This window comes from Cucurbita pepo, chromosome LG14 (assembly GCF_002806865.2).
Source record: "Cucurbita pepo subsp. pepo cultivar mu-cu-16 chromosome LG14, ASM280686v2, whole genome shotgun sequence".
In the NCBI taxonomy this organism is placed as follows: domain Eukaryota; kingdom Viridiplantae; phylum Streptophyta; class Magnoliopsida; order Cucurbitales; family Cucurbitaceae; genus Cucurbita; species Cucurbita pepo.
The window spans coordinates 5,664,967-5,683,263 of NC_036651.1; the positions used below are offsets into that span (position 1 = coordinate 5,664,967).

Genomic DNA, 18,297 nt, shown 5'->3' on the forward strand with positions numbered 1-18,297 from the left:
ATAATCTTTTGCTCTAAGTATTAGCGTTCGTATAGCATATTTAAACACAATATCAGAGTTGTCGTTGAAAAGATGCACCCATAACTAATATCTCTCGATGAGTTACCGTCCCATATATCCAACAAATTTAAACCTTAATAAACGTAAACCTCTGAACTAATCATTTTTATTCTTATGAGACAATATTTGATGTTTCATTTAAAAAATAAGCAAAAACCTAGCGGAACCATTTGAAAACTCGATTAGACTAGGAATGAATGGGTGATATCATTAGCTTGAGACCCTTGTCGGTAAAAAAAACATTAAAAGCTACGTGTTTATATATACTTTTAGTTGTTTATATTACAATAATGTTATCTAATTTTTAATATATACTTTTAGTTGTTTATATTACAAACCAGACTAAATTAAGAATACGAACAAAATTTATTAAAACTAGATGCTTAAATATCAGAAAATAATGATAACTTCGAGCATAGTAGTTCATATGGGTCCATATAAATTTATATGGACAATCTCGAGAGGTATGTATGTTGTATAACTATTTCCGGTTAGAAAATAGATTTCGATGATGTTTCCACAAAATACATGTTTCATATCGTTGATCTTCATTTTTAATATTTGACATTTTTCTCTCGATAGGTTTTTAACAGGTTAGATCAAGTGTAATAAAATGTTCATAACGGCTATAATTAAAACATTGAATGTGCGAACGTGGGAATACAAACGTAAACTTTCACCCATTTCATATATTTTGAACATTTGTTTCAGTCGTGAAATGATAGGAATGTATCTTAATACCGTAACAGATATACCTTGTCTGATTTCATTCGTTCCTCAATCAACCTTCCATCTTCGAGTCCTGCAATGAGGACAATTTTCTAACTTTTCTATAATATTCAAAATTCCCGCCCCATTCTATAGCTTATTTTAAAAAAATGTTATTTCCACTCCATTTAGGTTGTTGTGATGGTTAGAATAATTGTCTTCCAAGCAATAGACCTAGTTTAACTCCGGACAAATGGAGTCATAGGAATTGACAGCTATGGTTGTTGAAGCTAGCTTTTGTAGCCAACTCAATAAGCCTACAATTTTGAGGACTTTCATTGCGGTATAGTTATGTAGTTTTCTTAAATGTTAATAACCGGGCTTCACCATCTCACTTGTGTTGGACTTGCTTAGTTTATAACATCACACTCTTCGTTAGAAAACCAATGCAACATAAGGCATGAGGTGTATTTCAACAAGCATTTGTAGTCCAACGGTTAGGATAATTGTCTTCTAAGCAATAAACTCAAGTTTGACTCTAGAGGATTTAGGAACATTGATATGGTGTTCAAGTGATGGACCACCCACCCGTATTGAGCTGTGAGGTCAATAATCAACCTTATAGTGATCACACAGCTATATAAAATATACTATCAACCACCAATTCCTAAAAATAAACTCCTTGTCATTGCACAATCTAGCCACGGTCGCCAAAACCTCCTCAAAATCAACTCCTTGCCGTTTTACGTATCCCTTTGCCACGAGTCTTGCTTTATGTTTGATGACATTTGTTTCACTATTTTTCTTAAACTTAAACACCCACTTCAAACCGATGGGCTTGTGTCTAGGCGGTAAGTTAGTCGGTGTCCATGGTCTTGTTCTTCTCAGTGGCTTTAAGCTCTTTTTGCATGGCCTCCCGCCACATTGTGTCAGTTGCTGCCTTACAGTAAGTTGTTGACTCCTCGGCCTCGAGCAGCACTAACTCGTTGGGATTAAATTCTTCTTCAAGTGTATCCGCATAGATTTCAGCAAGAAAATAAAACTTTTTTGATTCACCCTCTGTTGTGGATCCTTTTGTGCTCTCGTCTGAGCTCTCTTGTTCTAGAGAATTCATCATGCCTTTCAGTATCACCGGTGATGACATGTGTGGACTTGTTGGGCATTAACAATGTACTTTCTAGGTCTCTGGCGTGTCCCTCCTCTTCTCACATGAATTTTTTTATGTTGTGGATCATACAACCTATGTGTCTTGGTCCCATCTTCTACGCCAAAGTCCAGCATCTTTTGCCTTCTGTCATAGACTTTTTTATATATGGTTTGGAGGTCTTTATTCAATCAAGTATCATTTGATGACTCTGACTCTATAATTATTTCCTTCAAAATGGGAAAGTCGAGAATTTAGCATATTGTTGAACGACATATTTTGACCTTCCCTCTAATATCACTTTGCAAGAAACGCTAATATGAGTTCATGTAATACTCAAATCATAATAATTCGGTGTTGTCTTTTGATAATTGGTGAGGAGAATCGTTGACGGAAAGAGAGAAGAAATTTGTGGGAAGAAAATGAAAAACAGAAAGTGTGGAAATAACAGAGAGAGAGAAAAAACTTGGGATTTGACTTTGCTTAAAAGAGGGGTGATTTTGTTTCTCATCAAATTCACATATTTATCTTATCCTAAAAATAACTAAGAGTGGCAACTGTGTAGTCCCATGAGAGTAAAAATGGCTAAGAGCCAACTAAATCTGTGCCACCCCACTCCAATTGGGAGTACCAACTAAATCGGCCAACTAAATCACCAACTAAATCTGTGTCAGTCCCCTCCAACCCCTCCCCTCCAATCGAGGCCAACTAAATCTGTGACACTCCCCTCCAACCTCGCCAACTAAATCTGTGACACTCCACTCCCCTCTGGGAGTGACCAACTAAATCTATGTCACTCCCCAATAGTAGCCAACTAAATCTATGACACTCCCAACTAAATCTGTGCCACTCCAACTAAATCTATGCCACTCCCCAAGCGTAGCCAACTAAATCTACTAAATCTATGACATGGGGAGTGACCAACTAAATCTGTGTCACTCCCCTCCAACTCCCCAAGGGTAGCCAACTAAATCTACTAAATCTATGAATGGGGAGTGACCAACTAAATCTGTGTCACTCCCCTCCAACCAAGGGTGGCCAACTAAATCTATGACACTCCCCTCCGACTGGGAGTGACCAACTAAATCTGTGCCGCCGACTAAATCTGTGCCACTCCCCTCCAAATAGCCACCTAAAAAACCATTCGACTTCCCTCCAAATGGCCACCTTAAAAACCATTCGACGTGTTTGTCAAGTGGTCAAAAAAAAATATGGTCGAACGAAAATATTCGATTAACTGAGTAAAACATGTATAAATAAGAAAACATCAGGCTTTTATCTAACATTCACCCACAAAAATGGAGCATGTTAGATTGAATGGCACAATGACCTATATGGGTCACGACCTCATGTATTTATAGATGCGTATAATGAAGATTACATTCCAAATCTATGATTTGGTAACAAACCATAAAATCATAGATTTGGTAACAAACCCTTCAAATCATAAACTAGTAAATCTTAGACTATTTTAGTATATACAGTTATGATCTATTTTAGGTTTAACACCCCCCCTCAATCTGGACGATGTACTACTAAGTTCAGATTGCGCCTAAAATAGCTAAAAGAAGGAGCTGGCAGTGGCTTTGTCATGATATCGGCGAGCTGATCCTTGGAAGATATGAGTCGAACATCAAGCTGACGAGTCGATACTCGTTCACGAACGAAGTGATAATCAACCTCAACATGCTTCGTCCGTCGATGAAAGATTGGATTGGCGGATAGGTAGGTGGCACCAATGTTGTCACACCATAGGCTAGGCGCTCGCGCTTGCGAGATCCCGAGCTCACGCAAGAGAACTTGGATCCAAATTAATTCGGCAGTGGCATCAGCAACCGCCTTATATTCGGCTTCCGTACTAGAACGAGAAACTGTCGATTGTTTCCTCGAACTCCAAGAGATAAGATTGCCACCAAAGAAGATCACATAGCCTCCAGTGCTTCGACGATCATCAGGATTCCCAGCCCAATCAGCATCTGAAAAGGCACTCAACAAATCAGTGCTGGACTTTGTAAGACACAAACCCATATCAATAGTGTCATGTAGATAACGGAGAATTCGTTTGACTGCCGCCCAATGTATAGAAGTCGGAGAGGACATGAACTGACACACTCTGTTGACACAGAAGGATATATCAGGACGTGTCAGAGACAAATATTGGAGAGCACCAACGACACTTCGATAGCGAGTAGTATCCTCAGGTGAGAGCTTTTCACCACCATTCAATAACAACTTCTCACTGGGAAGCATAGGTGTGGGCACACCTTTGGAGGTGAGCATATTGGTTCTGGCTAATAAATCTCGAATGTATTTATGTTGTGTCAGAATAAGTCCACTAGAAGTATGGCGGACCTCAATCCCAAGAAAATAACTCAAAATACCAAGATCCTTGACGGCAAAATCATCCTGAAGCTGTGTAAGAAGTTTCTCAGTAGCCGTAGAAGATGAGCTGATGATAATAATATCATCAACGTAGATGAGGATATACATCTGAATGCCCGTTTTGTTAAAAATAAAAAGAGAGACATCAGCCTTTGAAGGTGTAAAATCCAGCTGTAATAGTTTGGAGCTAAGGCGAGAAAACCAGGCACGCGGAGCTTGTTTAAGGCCATAAAGCGACTTATCCAGCTTGCAGAGATAACCAGGGTGTTGAGAATCCACAAATCCAGGGGGCTGCTTCATATAAACATCTTCATTAAGAAGGCCATGAAGAAAAGCATTTTGAATATCAATCTGCCGAATAGCCCAACCACGAGAAATAGCAAGAGATAATAAGAGCCGAATGGTAGTGGGCTTAACAACTGGACTAAAGGTATCATCATAATCGACGCCATACTGCTGTTTAAAACCTTTAGCAACCAGGCGTGCTTTGTAGCGATCAATAGAGCCATCTGGCTTTTGTTTGAGTTTGAAAACCCATTTGCAATCAATAACGTTAAGACCAGCACGAGGAGGAACTAAGTGCCATGTCTTATTTTTTTGAAGTGCCTGAAATTCATCATTCATTGCCTGACGCCAGAGGGGATGCTCCATAGCAGTAATATGTGAAGTAGGTTCAGAGGCAGAAGACCGAGCTACAAGATATGTTACTGTTCCATCTGTACGCACCTTGGGTTTCTTGATATTGTGCTTCAATCGAGTACCATACGGATGAGTAGTAGGTGCAGGATCCACATTTGAGGGGACGGCCGTATCAGCCGTTGCGAGGGGAGCAACCGATGCTACAGCAGTTGGTTGACCAACGGCCGAGGATTCGACCGGGCATTGCGCAATATCATCTGCTGGCGGAGAAGCCGATGCCTCAATCATTGGCGGAACAACCAACGCCGATTCGCATGGCAGCGACGCGGAGGATTGTTGCGGCAATTCCGAAGCTGATGTAGACACCAAATTTTCTGCATCCAAAGAGTTAGTAGGCCCAGACATATGCATGTGATCATTCTCCAAATTAGTACTGCTATTACCCAAATGCAAGGTGCACAAATCAGGGGCATTATGCGTCGACTGCATGATTGGGGAAGAATTAGGTGAGGCTCTCTTGAATGGAAAAACATTTTCATCAAATATGACATCTCTAGACATATAGACACGACCAGAATCGGTGTCAAGACACTTATACCCTTTATGTGAAGAACTGTAGCCTAGAAAGACACATTCCTTTGATCGAAAAGAGAGCTTTTGTTTGTTATAAGAACGAAGATGAGGCCAACAAGCACACCCAAAAATTTTTAATAAGGAGTAATTTGGTGGGGTATGAAAAAGAAGCTCTAAGGGGCATTTTTTATCGATGACACGAGTAGGAAGACGATTGATGAGATATGTGGCTGTAAGAAACGCGTCGTCCCAAAATTTAATAGGTACATGAGCATGAGCTAGAAGGGCTAGGCCAGTTTCAACAATATGACGATGCTTGCGTTCAGCAGACCCATTTTGTTGATGTGTGTGAGGGCACGAAACACGATGACCAATTCCAAGGGAACGAAAAAATGTGTTATGAATTTTCTGATATTCCCCACCCCAATCAGATTGAACCCACTTGATTTTAGTATCTAGGAGGCGCTCAACATGAGCTTGGAATTGCAAAAATATACGAGGAGCTTCTGTACGATCATGCATCAAATAGATCCACGAAAATTTACTGAAATCATCAATGAAACTAATATAATATTTAAAACCCCCAACAGATGGAGGTGCAGGGCCCCAAACATCCGAAAAAATAAGTTCCAAAGGTGACGAAGACCTATGGGAAGAACTAGTATATGGTAATCGATGACTCTTTGCTAACTGACACGCATTACAAACTGACAAAGATGACTCACTAGCACACGAAATATTATTTAGACGCAAAATGGATTTTATTACTTGAGATGAAGGATGTCCAAGACGTGCATGCCATTGGGCGTGAGTAGTAGATCTGCTCACCAAGGCGTGCTTGAGATTATCGACATCGGATGGCTTAATAGGATAAAGACCAGATTCACACCTCCCATTTAGGAGACTTTTCCTCGACTGTCGATCCTTTATAGAAAAATGCCAAGGATGGAATTCAAAGAATACGTCATTATCACGAGAAAATTTATGAACAGAAAGAAGATGTTTGGAAATTTCAGGCACATGCAAAATATTACGCAACGCAAGAGGACGAGTAGCAGTATTAATTAGAGAATGACCAGTATGCAAAACACGCAAACCTGCTCCATTGCCGACTTGAACTTGTTCACCTCCATGATAACGTTCACGCACAGCGAGACGATCCAGGTCACTGGTGATATGGTCCGTAGCGCCTGTGTCGCTGTACCAATTTGGGTCAATCTTGTAAGAGGAAGTAGCCGCCAGTGCCGTAGGAGGAGCAGAAGAAGGTTCATCTTGATAGGACTCATCCATCCTATGCCAGCAGCGGATAGCAGTATGCCCCACTTTGCCGCAGATCTGGCAGGAAGGACGAGCAGAAGGGCCACGACGATCACCAGCAGGACGAGAGGGTGCATAACCTTGAGAACGACCACGACCGCGATCCCTACGCCCACGATTCTTCTGCTGACCACCACGACTAGCATAATTGGCAGAAGATCCAAGATTTAACTGAAGTTCAGCCTGGTGTTGTAGTTGGCGAGCTTCATACGTCATTAGATGTGCAAACACATCATCAAGGGTGAGGGCTTCACTCTTGGTAGTCATTGAGGTGACGAAGGGATCATAGTCAGGGCCAAGACCAGCGAGAAGATACGCGATCACATCATCATCCTGCAAGGCAGAGCCGGCGGCGGCCAGCTCGGTGGCTAGCCCTTTGATCTTGCAAAAATAATTTGCAGCAGATTGATCTCGTTTCTTGGACGTGGCGAGCTCAACACGAATCTGAGTAGTGCGAGCACGAGTTGACGATGAAAACATCCGCTGCAGGGTATCCCACGCCTCCTTGGACGTAGTAGCGGCAACCACATCATGAAGAATCTCCTCAGACATGGAGGAGAGAAGGCCGCTAAGGACTTGTTGATCCTGATCATACCACTGATTATAGGCCGGATTAGAGACCAGCTCAGCACCAGCAGCAGTTGAGGAAGGGATCAGCTTGGCAGGTGCAACATTGGTGCCATCGAGGTAGCCCATAAGCTTCGTACTCCGTAGGTAGGGGAGGAGCTGGGCACGCCATATGATGAAGTTGTTTTTGGTTAGACGAATTGTGACAACATGGTGTAGAGGGATTGGGCCAAAAGTCGCCATGGTAGTTGAGACGGTGTTGGAGATGGTGGATGGAGAGGAGGAAGAAGACATGGCGAGGAGTTTAAAAAATAAACCTTGGCTCTGATACCATGTTAGATTGAATGGCACGATGACCTATATGGGTCACGACCTCATGTATTTATAGATGCGTATAATGAAGATTACATTCCAAATCTATGATTTGGTAACAAACCATAAAATCATAGATTTGGTAACAAACCCTTCAAATCATAAACTAGTAAATCTTAGACTATTTTAGTATATACAGTTATGATCTATTTTAGGTTTAACAGAGCAATCTCAGTACACCCACAGAACAACACAAACAAAATATGTAAATTAACTTCAAAAAATGGCACAAAGAGAAGAAAGGGAGTTGTAGTGTTCATCAAATAAGCAGTCTCTTTATTCAGTCAATAAGATTAATTTTATGAGAAAATTAGAAGTAAATGAACAAAATCCCATGTCATCCCATGCTATATATTTACATCCAAAAAGAAATAATAATCAAATCATGCAACCAATGAAGAAAAATCGCTTCTGTATACTACAAAAGGAACCAACCCATCACTATTTAAATGCAGTTTCAATATATAATTTACAATTCAGCTTTCAAGTGTTTGGCAGAAGAGTTTCAGCTTGTCTGTTTAAACAAATGTCCAACCATTTTCATCAGTTGTAGCAGCAGATGGAGTTTCTGGTTTAGGAGGCTTCTTTGCAAATAAAGATGATTTACTGTCGAAGAACGACGAGAACGACGGTGACGATGGCCTTTCGTCCGAGTTCACATTTTTTGGAGACGATTTTCTTGAATCTCCGTCCTTCCCTACGAAGTTCAGACTCATCTTCTTGAAACGCCGTTTCAGCTCACCGGCTGTCATGTTTGATTCTTCTGGCTGCTTCATAGCCTTCAGAATTTCCTCTGGATTCACCATCATAGTCTCCACTGTTTCATACACCTGTTCCGGATCCCGTCATATACATCAGCTTGAATCACGATCGTGATTCGATACTAATAAACAGATATGCAACAAACGTTTCGAAAATGCCATTAATTCTATTAGCTTCCCTGTTCCCACCACGGGCAGGGCCACTCCGTGCGTGGGAACTTGTTCGTTATCTGGTAAACGACTAGGTTGGATGTGAAATCAACCACACATCTTAATTCATGCACACGACAATATCATACAATGATCCCAAAGCTTTAAAAAGATTTGTGGTTCGTAAGATATGCATGAAAGCAGCAAAAAGTGGGAGCGAACCTGACAAATATCATCAACTTTGTTGCTCCAAGAGCTTCTTTGACATGTTGCTACAACATAGCCCTTGCACTCATAGAACAAGCTTGACAAATTATTATTTTTAGCCAACTTGGCCTCCGCCATTATGAATCCTAAACCAAGCTGCACATAGAAAAAGAGATTATGTTAGCATAGAGACTCGTGGTATCGAAGCGATATTTTGAAGATTCATTATCTTCATAAGACATAGGGATCTTTCTCGTCGCAATTATAGAGATATGAAGCCATTAATTGGAAGAAAGTTTATTTATACGAACGGTAACGGCCTAGGCCCACCGCTAGCAGATATTGTCCTCTTTGAGCTTTCCCTTTCGGGCTTCCTCAAACGCGTCTGCTAGGGTGAGGTTTCCACATCCTTATAAAGGGTGTTTCGTTCTCCTCCTCAACCGATGTGGGATATTACAGGAACTCAACAATTAGTTTAAAATTCCAGGAACTAAGATCCCTTGAAAGCTTGATGAACTCATTCTTGAGATCCAATCTGCCTAGAATTATTACTTTTCAAGACTACAGAGATAATAAACTCAAGCCCATTTCCCAGTAAGTGAAGTACGTTATTAGACAACAGGAAGTAGTGTGTAGTAATAATCAACTTACTAAAGAAATGAACAGCGGCTCAAACAGCTCAGAAGGTGGCAACTCCTCTAAATCACTCAGAATACCTTCCCTGCAGTATCAGAGTTTAGCGCCACAGTTTCAAGTACAGAACAAACAAACAGTAACTGGTTTTAAATTCCTCCAACTTACACGACCAAGTCCTCATCAAAGAGTGGTGTTTGTTTAACAGCAGGCACAGCTTTCGATGTTTCCCATAGTTCGCGCCACAAATTACCTGGTATGAACAGAGCTCATAAAACTCAGCGTTTATGACATAATTTCCCAGTCCCAAGAACAAGGCTATTATACAGAGGAATCACGGTACCCACATACGTTCATACCCCCAATGAATGTTCCTAATTCGTAAAACTATATCCAAAGCAAGTTAGGGCTCTAAAGCCAAGTGCTTGCTTCGGTTACAGCCCTCCATTGAATGGGGTGGAAAAGAAAGGTTCGGAAATGTAGTTTTTTTTTTCCGAGTCCAGTGGCAATGAGGACAGGAAGGACAGCTACGGTAAAAAAAAATTAAATAGCAGGAGACTCCCTCAAATTAAGCCCAATATTGACATTCCAATTTATGAGAAATATCAGGATCATAATGTCGAAATTAAGACATAGTGAACATAAGATAAAGGTCCACACCTTCTTTTTGCATTCGACTGCTAAGTTGACCTCTTGAATCGATACCAACAGGAGAATCTATACTATCACTATTTGGTTCAGGTTCTGTCCAATCAGGAGGGGAGTGCCATCTTACAAAATCTTCCAAGATACAGCCAGGATTTGCAGCCTAGATTAATAGTAACAGCGAAGTTAGTCTACTAGAACACATCACCTTAAGTACTCCGTTAATCGATATATGGTGGACAGTAGTTATTGACAGTAAAAAGTGACCTTGAAAGCTTGCATGTCTGAGAGAAGTTGAGAACATCCAGCACCCACACTGCAAATTGGAGATTTTGTAGTCGTCAAGCAGAAATACCGGATGATATAATGTTAAGAATAAAACCGAGTGCAATAATATACCTTCCGGTTCGAAGAACAAACTCCTCTGTTTCTTTAATGACGTCTTCGGTTAGCAAAGGACCTTCCTGTCCACAAAAAATAGGTTGGATTAAGCCTTTGCATTCTTTAACACTGATGAAAAGATCCAATACCATTAGCCGAACCTGTGTAACAGGAGAGTAAACTGCTTCACCAGTTTCTAACATTTTATGGTCACCAAATGGGCAATCAGCACCTAGTCGAAGTGCAAGTTCCCCGTTACTGAGTCTCGCATACAAAAGAGTGTTTGCAGGAACAGTTACTTCAGATGTTCTTGATTCAGCATTTGAACTTGCTTCCCGTAGTACAGCATCTAACTTGTCAGTTGCTATTTCATGGCGTCTTTTGCGGGAGACGCAACAATTTATAACCTGAAATCGCTGATATAGAAGACATGAATTTAGATCTGGAATTTCATCTATTGGAATGCCAGGTAGATATCGCTCTTCTGCCCAGAATCTTCTCATCTGCATAATAAAATCATTGCAAACAAACTTCATTAGTTACAGTTATAAAAAAGGGTTGAACTATCTGGTAAGCATGAACTAAGTGTCCTTTCTCTAAAACAAAAAAAGGTGTCTATAAAATTTTGAATAATAAGCTTTAAGCACAAAAACAAATATTTTCATCATTTGTAACCATTCCTTAGGTAGCACAATCAAGTTCTACATCGTGAACTCACTTCATCGACAATTCTGCACCAAAAAAGTGCCATTTTCCGAAGACATCTAAAGCTTCCTATGACTTCAGAAATCTTAACAAGGAGGCTATCTGGAGGAGCACCATGAATATCTCTAGTCAAGGATGTCACAATTGTGCCCTCTGAAGCAGTGCTAAAGCTCCTTCTGAGAAAATCTCCTCCCTCTGCGCATACGTTACAGATGATTATAATGGAAGTGAGATCGTTGCAGGAAAATATGCAAGAAATTACATGAATACATCACATCGTGCGTAACCTGGAATGTGCATGTACCTGCATCGAAGAGTGAACAAATCAAAGATTGAACTCTCTCATCGTGACGAAATTCAGTTGAGCTCTTTTCCTCCTTTTCACGAAGCATTAATGCCCTCACAGAAGACAGACTCAACCCTGACTTCTCCCTTGTAGATGAAGAATCTCCTGGCGAAGCAACCAAACTCTTTATCGACTTGGATTTCTTTCCAGCCCTAGGTCAAGAGTACGGATATTGAGGTATCAGTAACAAGTTTCAATGCAAGCTCGTCAAATAGTTTGTAGGAAAACATTGATAAAATGACCAGAGACCAAGACTGTCAACATTTAAGAACCAAGTATCCAGGAAGTCCTTTATCCTCGAAAATAATAGTGTGAATACAAGATCCACCAGAAAATCGAAGAAAAACAAAAGAACGCAATCAAAATATCGAAAACGTGAAAGAAGAGAAACTCACTCAACAGCGATAGCCAGCTGCTTTATAACTGAAAGGGGAGGAATACTAGCTCTGTCAGTAGCCAAAAAGCTTTCAACTGATGGAACTATTTCTGCATTCTAAATAAATACGAGACTAGTTAGTATAAGAGAAAAATTCAATCAACAAGACAGATCTTAATTATCTCACAAAGATTATGATTAACTCCAGAGTCATCACCTCGGAGGACATTATTTGTATAGACTATAATGGTCAAAAACACGTACGAGCATACAAATTCTATGGAGTTTTCCATTAGTTTACCAAATCGGATGGCTCGAACATTAAGGCTTCCTCTTTTCCTAATTGCTAATGTATGTAGAACTTGGAAGTTGAATCCACTTATGAACCATGCTAGGTAACTTAGAACAATAGAAATTATACAGATTGTGACAAAATTCATCAAAAAACGCTATATATTTATGAATGTTTAATACCTTTGCTTCAATATCATTTTTCATGTTCAGTAGGTACAAATTCTCATCATAAAATGGTACAGACATGGTTGGATTTTCAACTTTTTCAGTATCCTCAGCAGCTTTCTTTCCAATTCGAATGTTTTTGAACTTATCGTGCCAGTCCTGCTTTGTCCCGATGTTCGGCGGTCTCCACTTCGAATGCTTTGGCTCACTGTGACTCTGAAACATTCCACATTGCATTAAGACATTGCAGTTATTTTACAACATCCGCTTGAGAAATTGTCTGTTACCGGGGATATATAAACACTGAAAATCTTATGTTTAGACTAAATGCAGATTATGAATGAACATAGATAGCTGAATTAGACATTTCCACATGCATTCTGTTTGTTTTACAAGAAAAGTATGAAATGGTGAAACAAAAGCTAAAATAGGCGGTCAACCTGATATCCACTTCAGCTCAAGAAGTTGACCCTTTTCAAATTGAAGAACACTCAAAGAATTTTCGTGTTTATTTTACTATCTACCACAGAAATCGAAGCAGAAAACACAAGCCAATTGCCAGAATTCTGGAAAATTGATGGCGAGAAGGCAGCTTAAATCATGAAATTTGAAGGAACATGAGATAGCAGAGAAGTCAATGAAAATAAGTAGGTCAACAGAGAAGAAACAGAATCATACCCTTATTTCATCTTCGTTCTTGGAAGTCCGTTCGTGGATCTTAGGCAGTTGTTGTTTATCAAAATCTTAGAGGAATCAGGAAGAGGGGGGAAAGGTAAAATGAATTGAAGAATCCAAAAAAAGGGGAGCAAATTTAGAGAATGGATGATGAGATTGTGCGTACCTGATGGATCGGATTTAAAGTCGAAGAAAACTCGCTCCGCTTTAGCAGCCGCGGAATGAAAGGCAGTCCTCGCTTTTGAAACAAAGGAGGGCGCCTCCATAATCAGATGAAGCAAAAGCTCAAAAATGGAAATCAAAGATAGTGGTAGAAGGAAGATGAAGGCATCGGTCCCAAATCAAAATCAAAATCAAAATCAAAATCAATATGAAACACAACAGATTTAACTATGGCGGATGAAACCAAAAACCAGCCTCTTTCGTATTGTACATGCTCTGGATGTCACTTCCAAATTACTCTTATTTATATATATAATTTTTTTTTTCTTTTTTTTTTTTAATTTTGACCAAAATTTAATTTTCTAACCTTTTGGATAGACATCTAACAATGAAATTTAAGGACCATTTAGATTCATAAATTTATTTTTATTATTATTATTATTATTTTGTTAATTTAGTTTGTGGCTTTTTATTTTTATTTTTATTGTCACGCGGAAAAAGACACGAAGATAATCATGTTAAGATTACAATGGAATAATTACTTTTAATTTGAGTAATTACGTCTACACAGAAATTGTTGTAATTAAAATTGTAGTCATAATTAGAGATATTCATTTAATTTACGGGAACTCGTTCAATTAAGACAGGATAGAAGAGGGAGTGGAGAGAGATTTCTTCCTGTAAGCTAAACAGACCCCGAGCTTGAATTATATTCTCCTTCCTCATCTCTAATCTTGCCCAAATCCCTGACTGGCTCTTCCTTGCCTCGCTTTTTATATTTAAATATAAATATATTTATATACATATCAAAATTAATACACAAAATTCATTTATTGTGTATTTATATTAGGTATATTTACAATATTGAAATTTTTATTTTTAATGTTTATGAAATATTTATGGGTTGTTATAATATTTTGCATTTTTTATGGAAATATATTGAAAATTAGAAATTATCTATTAAAAAAATTTTGAAATGAATATTTTTTTAAATATTTATTAAAAAAATGAACGACAATTTAGCATCAGACATTACTAACTACTCCTCAATTAGAAGCTCAGGATCTCAAGGAACATCAAGCCTAAGGCACTATGGACAAGAATGTTCGAGACACTAATGATGTTTATGAAAAATTGGGAGTCTGACGTCACTAACAATAAAATGTTGCAGTCACTAATGGACTCCAAATGACCGACATAGTCATTGTCTCCTCAACCGCACACATTCCATCCTAAACTATTGCAACCGACCGATTCATACCAACCAACGCCTATAGACGTGGGTACGGACCCCTCATACATTCAACCGAACAAACAAGCCATTAAAAGCAACAAAATTGGAAAATAAAAAATTAAATGCAATTTGTTTGAGTTTGGTAGAAAGTTTTATGATTAAGACTCTTCCTTTGACCTTTTTATTTCATTTGAATTCAAGAGGCATTCCCTCTATGAATGGATCATTTCATTTAATAAACTTTAGCTATCAATTCTTTGTTTTTGTCAACCTATTTTCCTTCCCTTTATTATTTAATTCATTTGACTATGCATAAAATCATCGTTCTTCGTAAAATAAACTTGACCAATTCTTTTTTTTACATTTTCAACGTTATACAACGTTGATCGTCATCAGTAAATGGGTGCTTTATCTTACTTGAAAAAATGGTAAACATGGTTTGAGTACCTAAAAATACTCAATAAATAGTTCTACTGTTCGGATCAGAAAATGCAATCGTAGTTCATGATGGGACTTGTCACATATTCTTTGTGATGTTCCCACATTGGTTGGGGAGGAGAACAAACCATCGTTTATAAGGGTGTGAAAACCTTTTCCTAACAGACGCGTTTTATAGCCTTGAGGAAAACCCTAAAAGAGAAAGTCCAAAGAGAATAATATCTGCTAGCTGTGGATCTGGGCTGTTACATTTTTTCTCTTTCATACACAGTGCTCTTAGAGTTGAAAAAAAAGGAGCAAGGTGTCACGGTCATGCTCGTCTAGGACGTGTTGCCCATGACCGCATGCCCATGACAAGCCAAACCCTTGTCAACTTCTCCCTACCCAAGGTTATATATGCTAAGTTGTTGTTATCTTTCTCTTGCTTGTTTATATAACGTCTCTTTCCAAAATCCATCTTTCTAAAATCTCTTTCTCTCCTCGTTTTCTAAAACCTTCTTTTAAAACCGAGGCTAGAGACTCGATCATACGTCGCTTGGCCGTAGGCGACGCAAGAACAAATTGGCTTAGCTCACTTGTCGTTGGAAAGTAAATGCCGCACAATCGCTAGTCCACTGCCTTCGAAAGTGCGATTGTGTCACAAGGCTCGTGAACTAGACTTGTTTTGGGTAAGACCAAGTGGATAGGGCTCCTCACCGTGTAGGGTCTTGTCATGTGTTGAGTCATCTCTTGGCTTGTTTTGGGTCCGTAAATAGCTAAATAACTTGATCCGATTCAGTTAGGTTTTGTAAGTTGAAATTCTCGACCCGACCCGACCCGACCCGGTTTAAAGGAACTATAAATTCTATTTCGCGGGACTACTGGTTTTTGACTTTTCGCGCTTTATTCGGGACAAATGGAGGAAGTGGACGAAACGGAAGCGGTGCCTCAGGTTGATCATTTTTTTATTCTCTTTCTCTGCATTTATGTTTTTCACGATCTTCTTATGGTATATACGAGATCAGTCCAATGCGATTTTAATCTTCTTTTGGTTGTTCTTCTGTATTGTGACTGGATGAAACGAGAAAAGTTAAGAGTGCGATTTTAATCTTCTCCTGCATTTCTCCGTCTTACAATTCATCTCTAGTTGGTGAGAAATGGATGAAAAGGAAAGCAAAGGAAACTTTGATTGGTTTGTAGTGTTAGTGGATGAGAACATAAAAATAAGCGAGAAAGTAATTCATTTGAAGGATCCTGGACTGGACTGCTGATTCTAACTTTGTATTTGATCTCTCCAGTTCATCTCAACCTTGATCTTTTGAACAATCGAATCAAATATATTAATTTCGTTGTTAAGTCTGGAAATAAAGCAGTGTTGAATGGAAAAAAGACGGAAGAGAAGCACAGCAAATCACGTGACATTTATCTTCTGAATTAGGAAAAGCTATGGAATAACGATAATAAGGAGTCGAATTTCCTCATAATCTCTGTTTACGGTGAATTAATGTCATTTGATTTAATTAATGGATAACTTAACTAATCAGTGGACAGATTCTATTATTTATTACGTCAAACTTTGCTTTTGAACTACGCCGTATCTTGAAGTGCAAGGCTTGAATTTAAATAATTTTAGCCAATTCTAATATATTCCTTGAGTTTCATTTTTAAGTGAATCAGTATCCGAGCTGACATGTAATGAAATCTAGGTCGGGTAAAATTATATAGAAGAAAACGGATGGTGCATCACGTGGAATGAAATTGGAGAGTTTGCCCGTCTTCCATTATTATTGAAGTTATAGACTCGTTTCAGATTTACTGACAGTTTTAAATTGAGAAATGCTCTTCACTGGTTTAGTAGTTCACCACCTTTCTCACTCTGTTGCCCTTTTTATTCCCCTGACTTGAACGACAGATATATATGGCATGTGTCAAACATGGACAGAGGTGAGGTTTCTTTACCATACTATAAATTTCTTCTAGGTCCCTACCATGTGTTTGGAAGTTTGTTAGCATCAAAAGAAAACTTTATCCTAGGAATTTACACTTATTTGAAGTATAGAAGTATGCTAGTAAGTGATCGATTTTTATTTGTATGTCAGTATGCATATTGATACTGACTAAGGCTGAATAAATATCTAAATAGACATCTTAGGCGTTTACGGAAAAAAAAAACCTAAAATTTGATTTTCATAATATTTATGTTGTTAAGTTCTAAGTGACAGAGGGTTTAGTGGATGATAAGGTTCCCTTAGTGAAAAGCTAAAATGGCTCAGCAAGTTTTCTTCTCAGAGTGGGAGTTTCATACTATGATTCTAGCATCCGTCAGCTTCATGTGCTGGATGTTTGGGAAGATGGCAGCATGGAATATCCTCTGATTGATCTAGGTATGAGTTCAAGCCTCTTTGTAAGGATGTAAGCTTTCTGACCTGGTTTAATTCTATTGAGTAAGTTTCCTGATATTATAGCTTGAGAACTTTAATGAGATTTAGTCATTACTGCTTTAATACCGTTCCCATGGTTCGCATATCTTTTCTCTAAATTTCTTTAACTGCAGTTATCAAATTCTTATAGCTTTGTTTATCATGTTTGCCCCATCTTTTCCTTTCTTGTTGATCCAGTGAAATATCAAGCAAAGCCCCTAATGATATATGCTAGCACTAAAAGTGAGGAGTCTTTCTTGGCTGCTTTGCAACGGAGTGGTATGCTGACTTTTGCTTTTTATGTAAGGAATATAATCCTTTGGCCTTTGTCTAACTTTAAGCAATGCAGACGGGATATCTGAGGCTCCCACAGTGAAGCTTGTGAAGAGTTCAATTTTCAGCTATGAACAGGCGTGGCACAGGTATCAAGCACAAAATAGTGTTTGATTTTCAGTAACTAAGGAAAATATTTGAATATTGCAATCTTCAGGATGAGAAGAAACCTTTATTCATAAACAGAATAGTTCGATCCCTGCCCGTCAACCCTCTTACTGAAGTAATTCGTATATTGGCTTAACCTCAATCTCTTGATGCACAGATTGATATACCTACGAGTAACAGGAATGGATGATGGATTAAACATCAAGGAGAGAATTTTTTATGTAAGTTGATAACTGATACATATTTTCCAGACTTCTTTTACTTACTTTTTATAGGCTACTTTTGATGAAGGAGTTCAGTTATATTTCATAAGAAGAGCTATAGCCTATCCTAGTTTGCAAACTGGTTCAATATGTGATTCTGGGAACATATAACCTGGTTAATTGGTTAATCAATGAACAAGAAAACATAAAATAATACGATACTATTGGAGTTCTTTATTGTGGATTACCACAGAATTTAATAAAATAGATAATAGATCCACCATCATATTGTGCTTATCTTTGGAGCCACTTTTTCCATA

The 18,297-nt window shown here is 38.7% G+C and overlaps 2 protein-coding genes and 1 non-coding gene across 12 annotated transcripts in view; 1 reads left to right on the plus strand and 2 right to left on the minus strand.

Moving 5' to 3' along the window:
* Positions 1 to 7,025: 7,025 nt before the first annotated feature.
* Positions 7,026 to 7,165, minus strand: LOC111810958. Its single transcript, XR_002817473.1, has one exon. It is a non-coding gene; the product is annotated as a small nucleolar RNA Z247 (small nucleolar RNA).
* A 914-nt stretch (positions 7,166 to 8,079) lies between these two features.
* On the minus strand, positions 8,080 to 13,535 carry LOC111810778. Its single transcript, XM_023697559.1, has 14 exons — positions 13,267 to 13,535; positions 13,104 to 13,168; positions 12,441 to 12,641; positions 11,986 to 12,083; positions 11,549 to 11,742; positions 11,258 to 11,439; positions 10,701 to 11,042; positions 10,558 to 10,622; positions 10,426 to 10,474; positions 10,174 to 10,321; positions 9,682 to 9,766; positions 9,532 to 9,601; positions 8,896 to 9,036; positions 8,080 to 8,592 (listed from the first exon to the last, which is right to left on the minus strand). The coding sequence occupies exons 1-14, from the start codon at positions 13,364 to 13,366 to the stop codon at positions 8,281 to 8,283; spliced, it is 2,052 nt and encodes a 683-aa protein (XP_023553327.1). The 5' UTR covers positions 13,367 to 13,535; the 3' UTR covers positions 8,080 to 8,280.
* Positions 13,536 to 15,811: 2,276 nt separating this feature from the next.
* Positions 15,812 to 18,297, plus strand: part of LOC111810758 (DNA mismatch repair protein MSH5) — a 12,533-nt gene continuing 10,047 nt past the window's right edge. For 6 of the 10 annotated variants that reach the window (XR_002817439.1, XR_002817440.1, XR_002817441.1 and 3 more), the window contains exons 1-6: positions 15,812 to 15,865; positions 16,826 to 16,857; positions 17,203 to 17,297; positions 17,532 to 17,612; positions 17,683 to 17,755; positions 17,932 to 17,995. Coding sequence is in view for 3 of the 10 variants with exons in the window: in XM_023697533.1 (XP_023553301.1) it covers positions 15,830 to 15,865; positions 16,826 to 16,857; positions 17,203 to 17,297; positions 17,532 to 17,612; positions 17,683 to 17,755; positions 17,932 to 17,995 (381 nt within the window). In the remaining 7 variants the exon portion in view is untranslated. Of the gene's footprint in view, positions 15,866 to 16,619; positions 16,858 to 17,135; positions 17,298 to 17,531; positions 17,613 to 17,682; positions 17,756 to 17,931; positions 17,996 to 18,297 lie in introns of all 10 variants that reach the window. The other 4 variants (XR_002817444.1, XR_002817443.1, XR_002817442.1 and 1 more) reach the window with 4 other exon arrangements.

Excerpts from the sequence above, each read along its gene's own strand:
- LOC111810778 (XM_023697559.1), bottom strand. The coding sequence starts at position 13,366 with ATGGAGGCGCCCTCCTTTGTTTCAAAAGCGAGGACTGCCTTTCATTCC. Across the intron at positions 10,475-10,557 it reads TTTGTTCTTCGAACCGGAAG|TGTGGGTGCTGGATGTTCTC; the intron begins GTATATTATTGC and ends TCCAATTTGCAG. Across the intron at positions 9,602-9,681 it reads TTTGATGAGGACTTGGTCGT|GGAAGGTATTCTGAGTGATT; the intron begins GTAAGTTGGAGG and ends CTGATACTGCAG.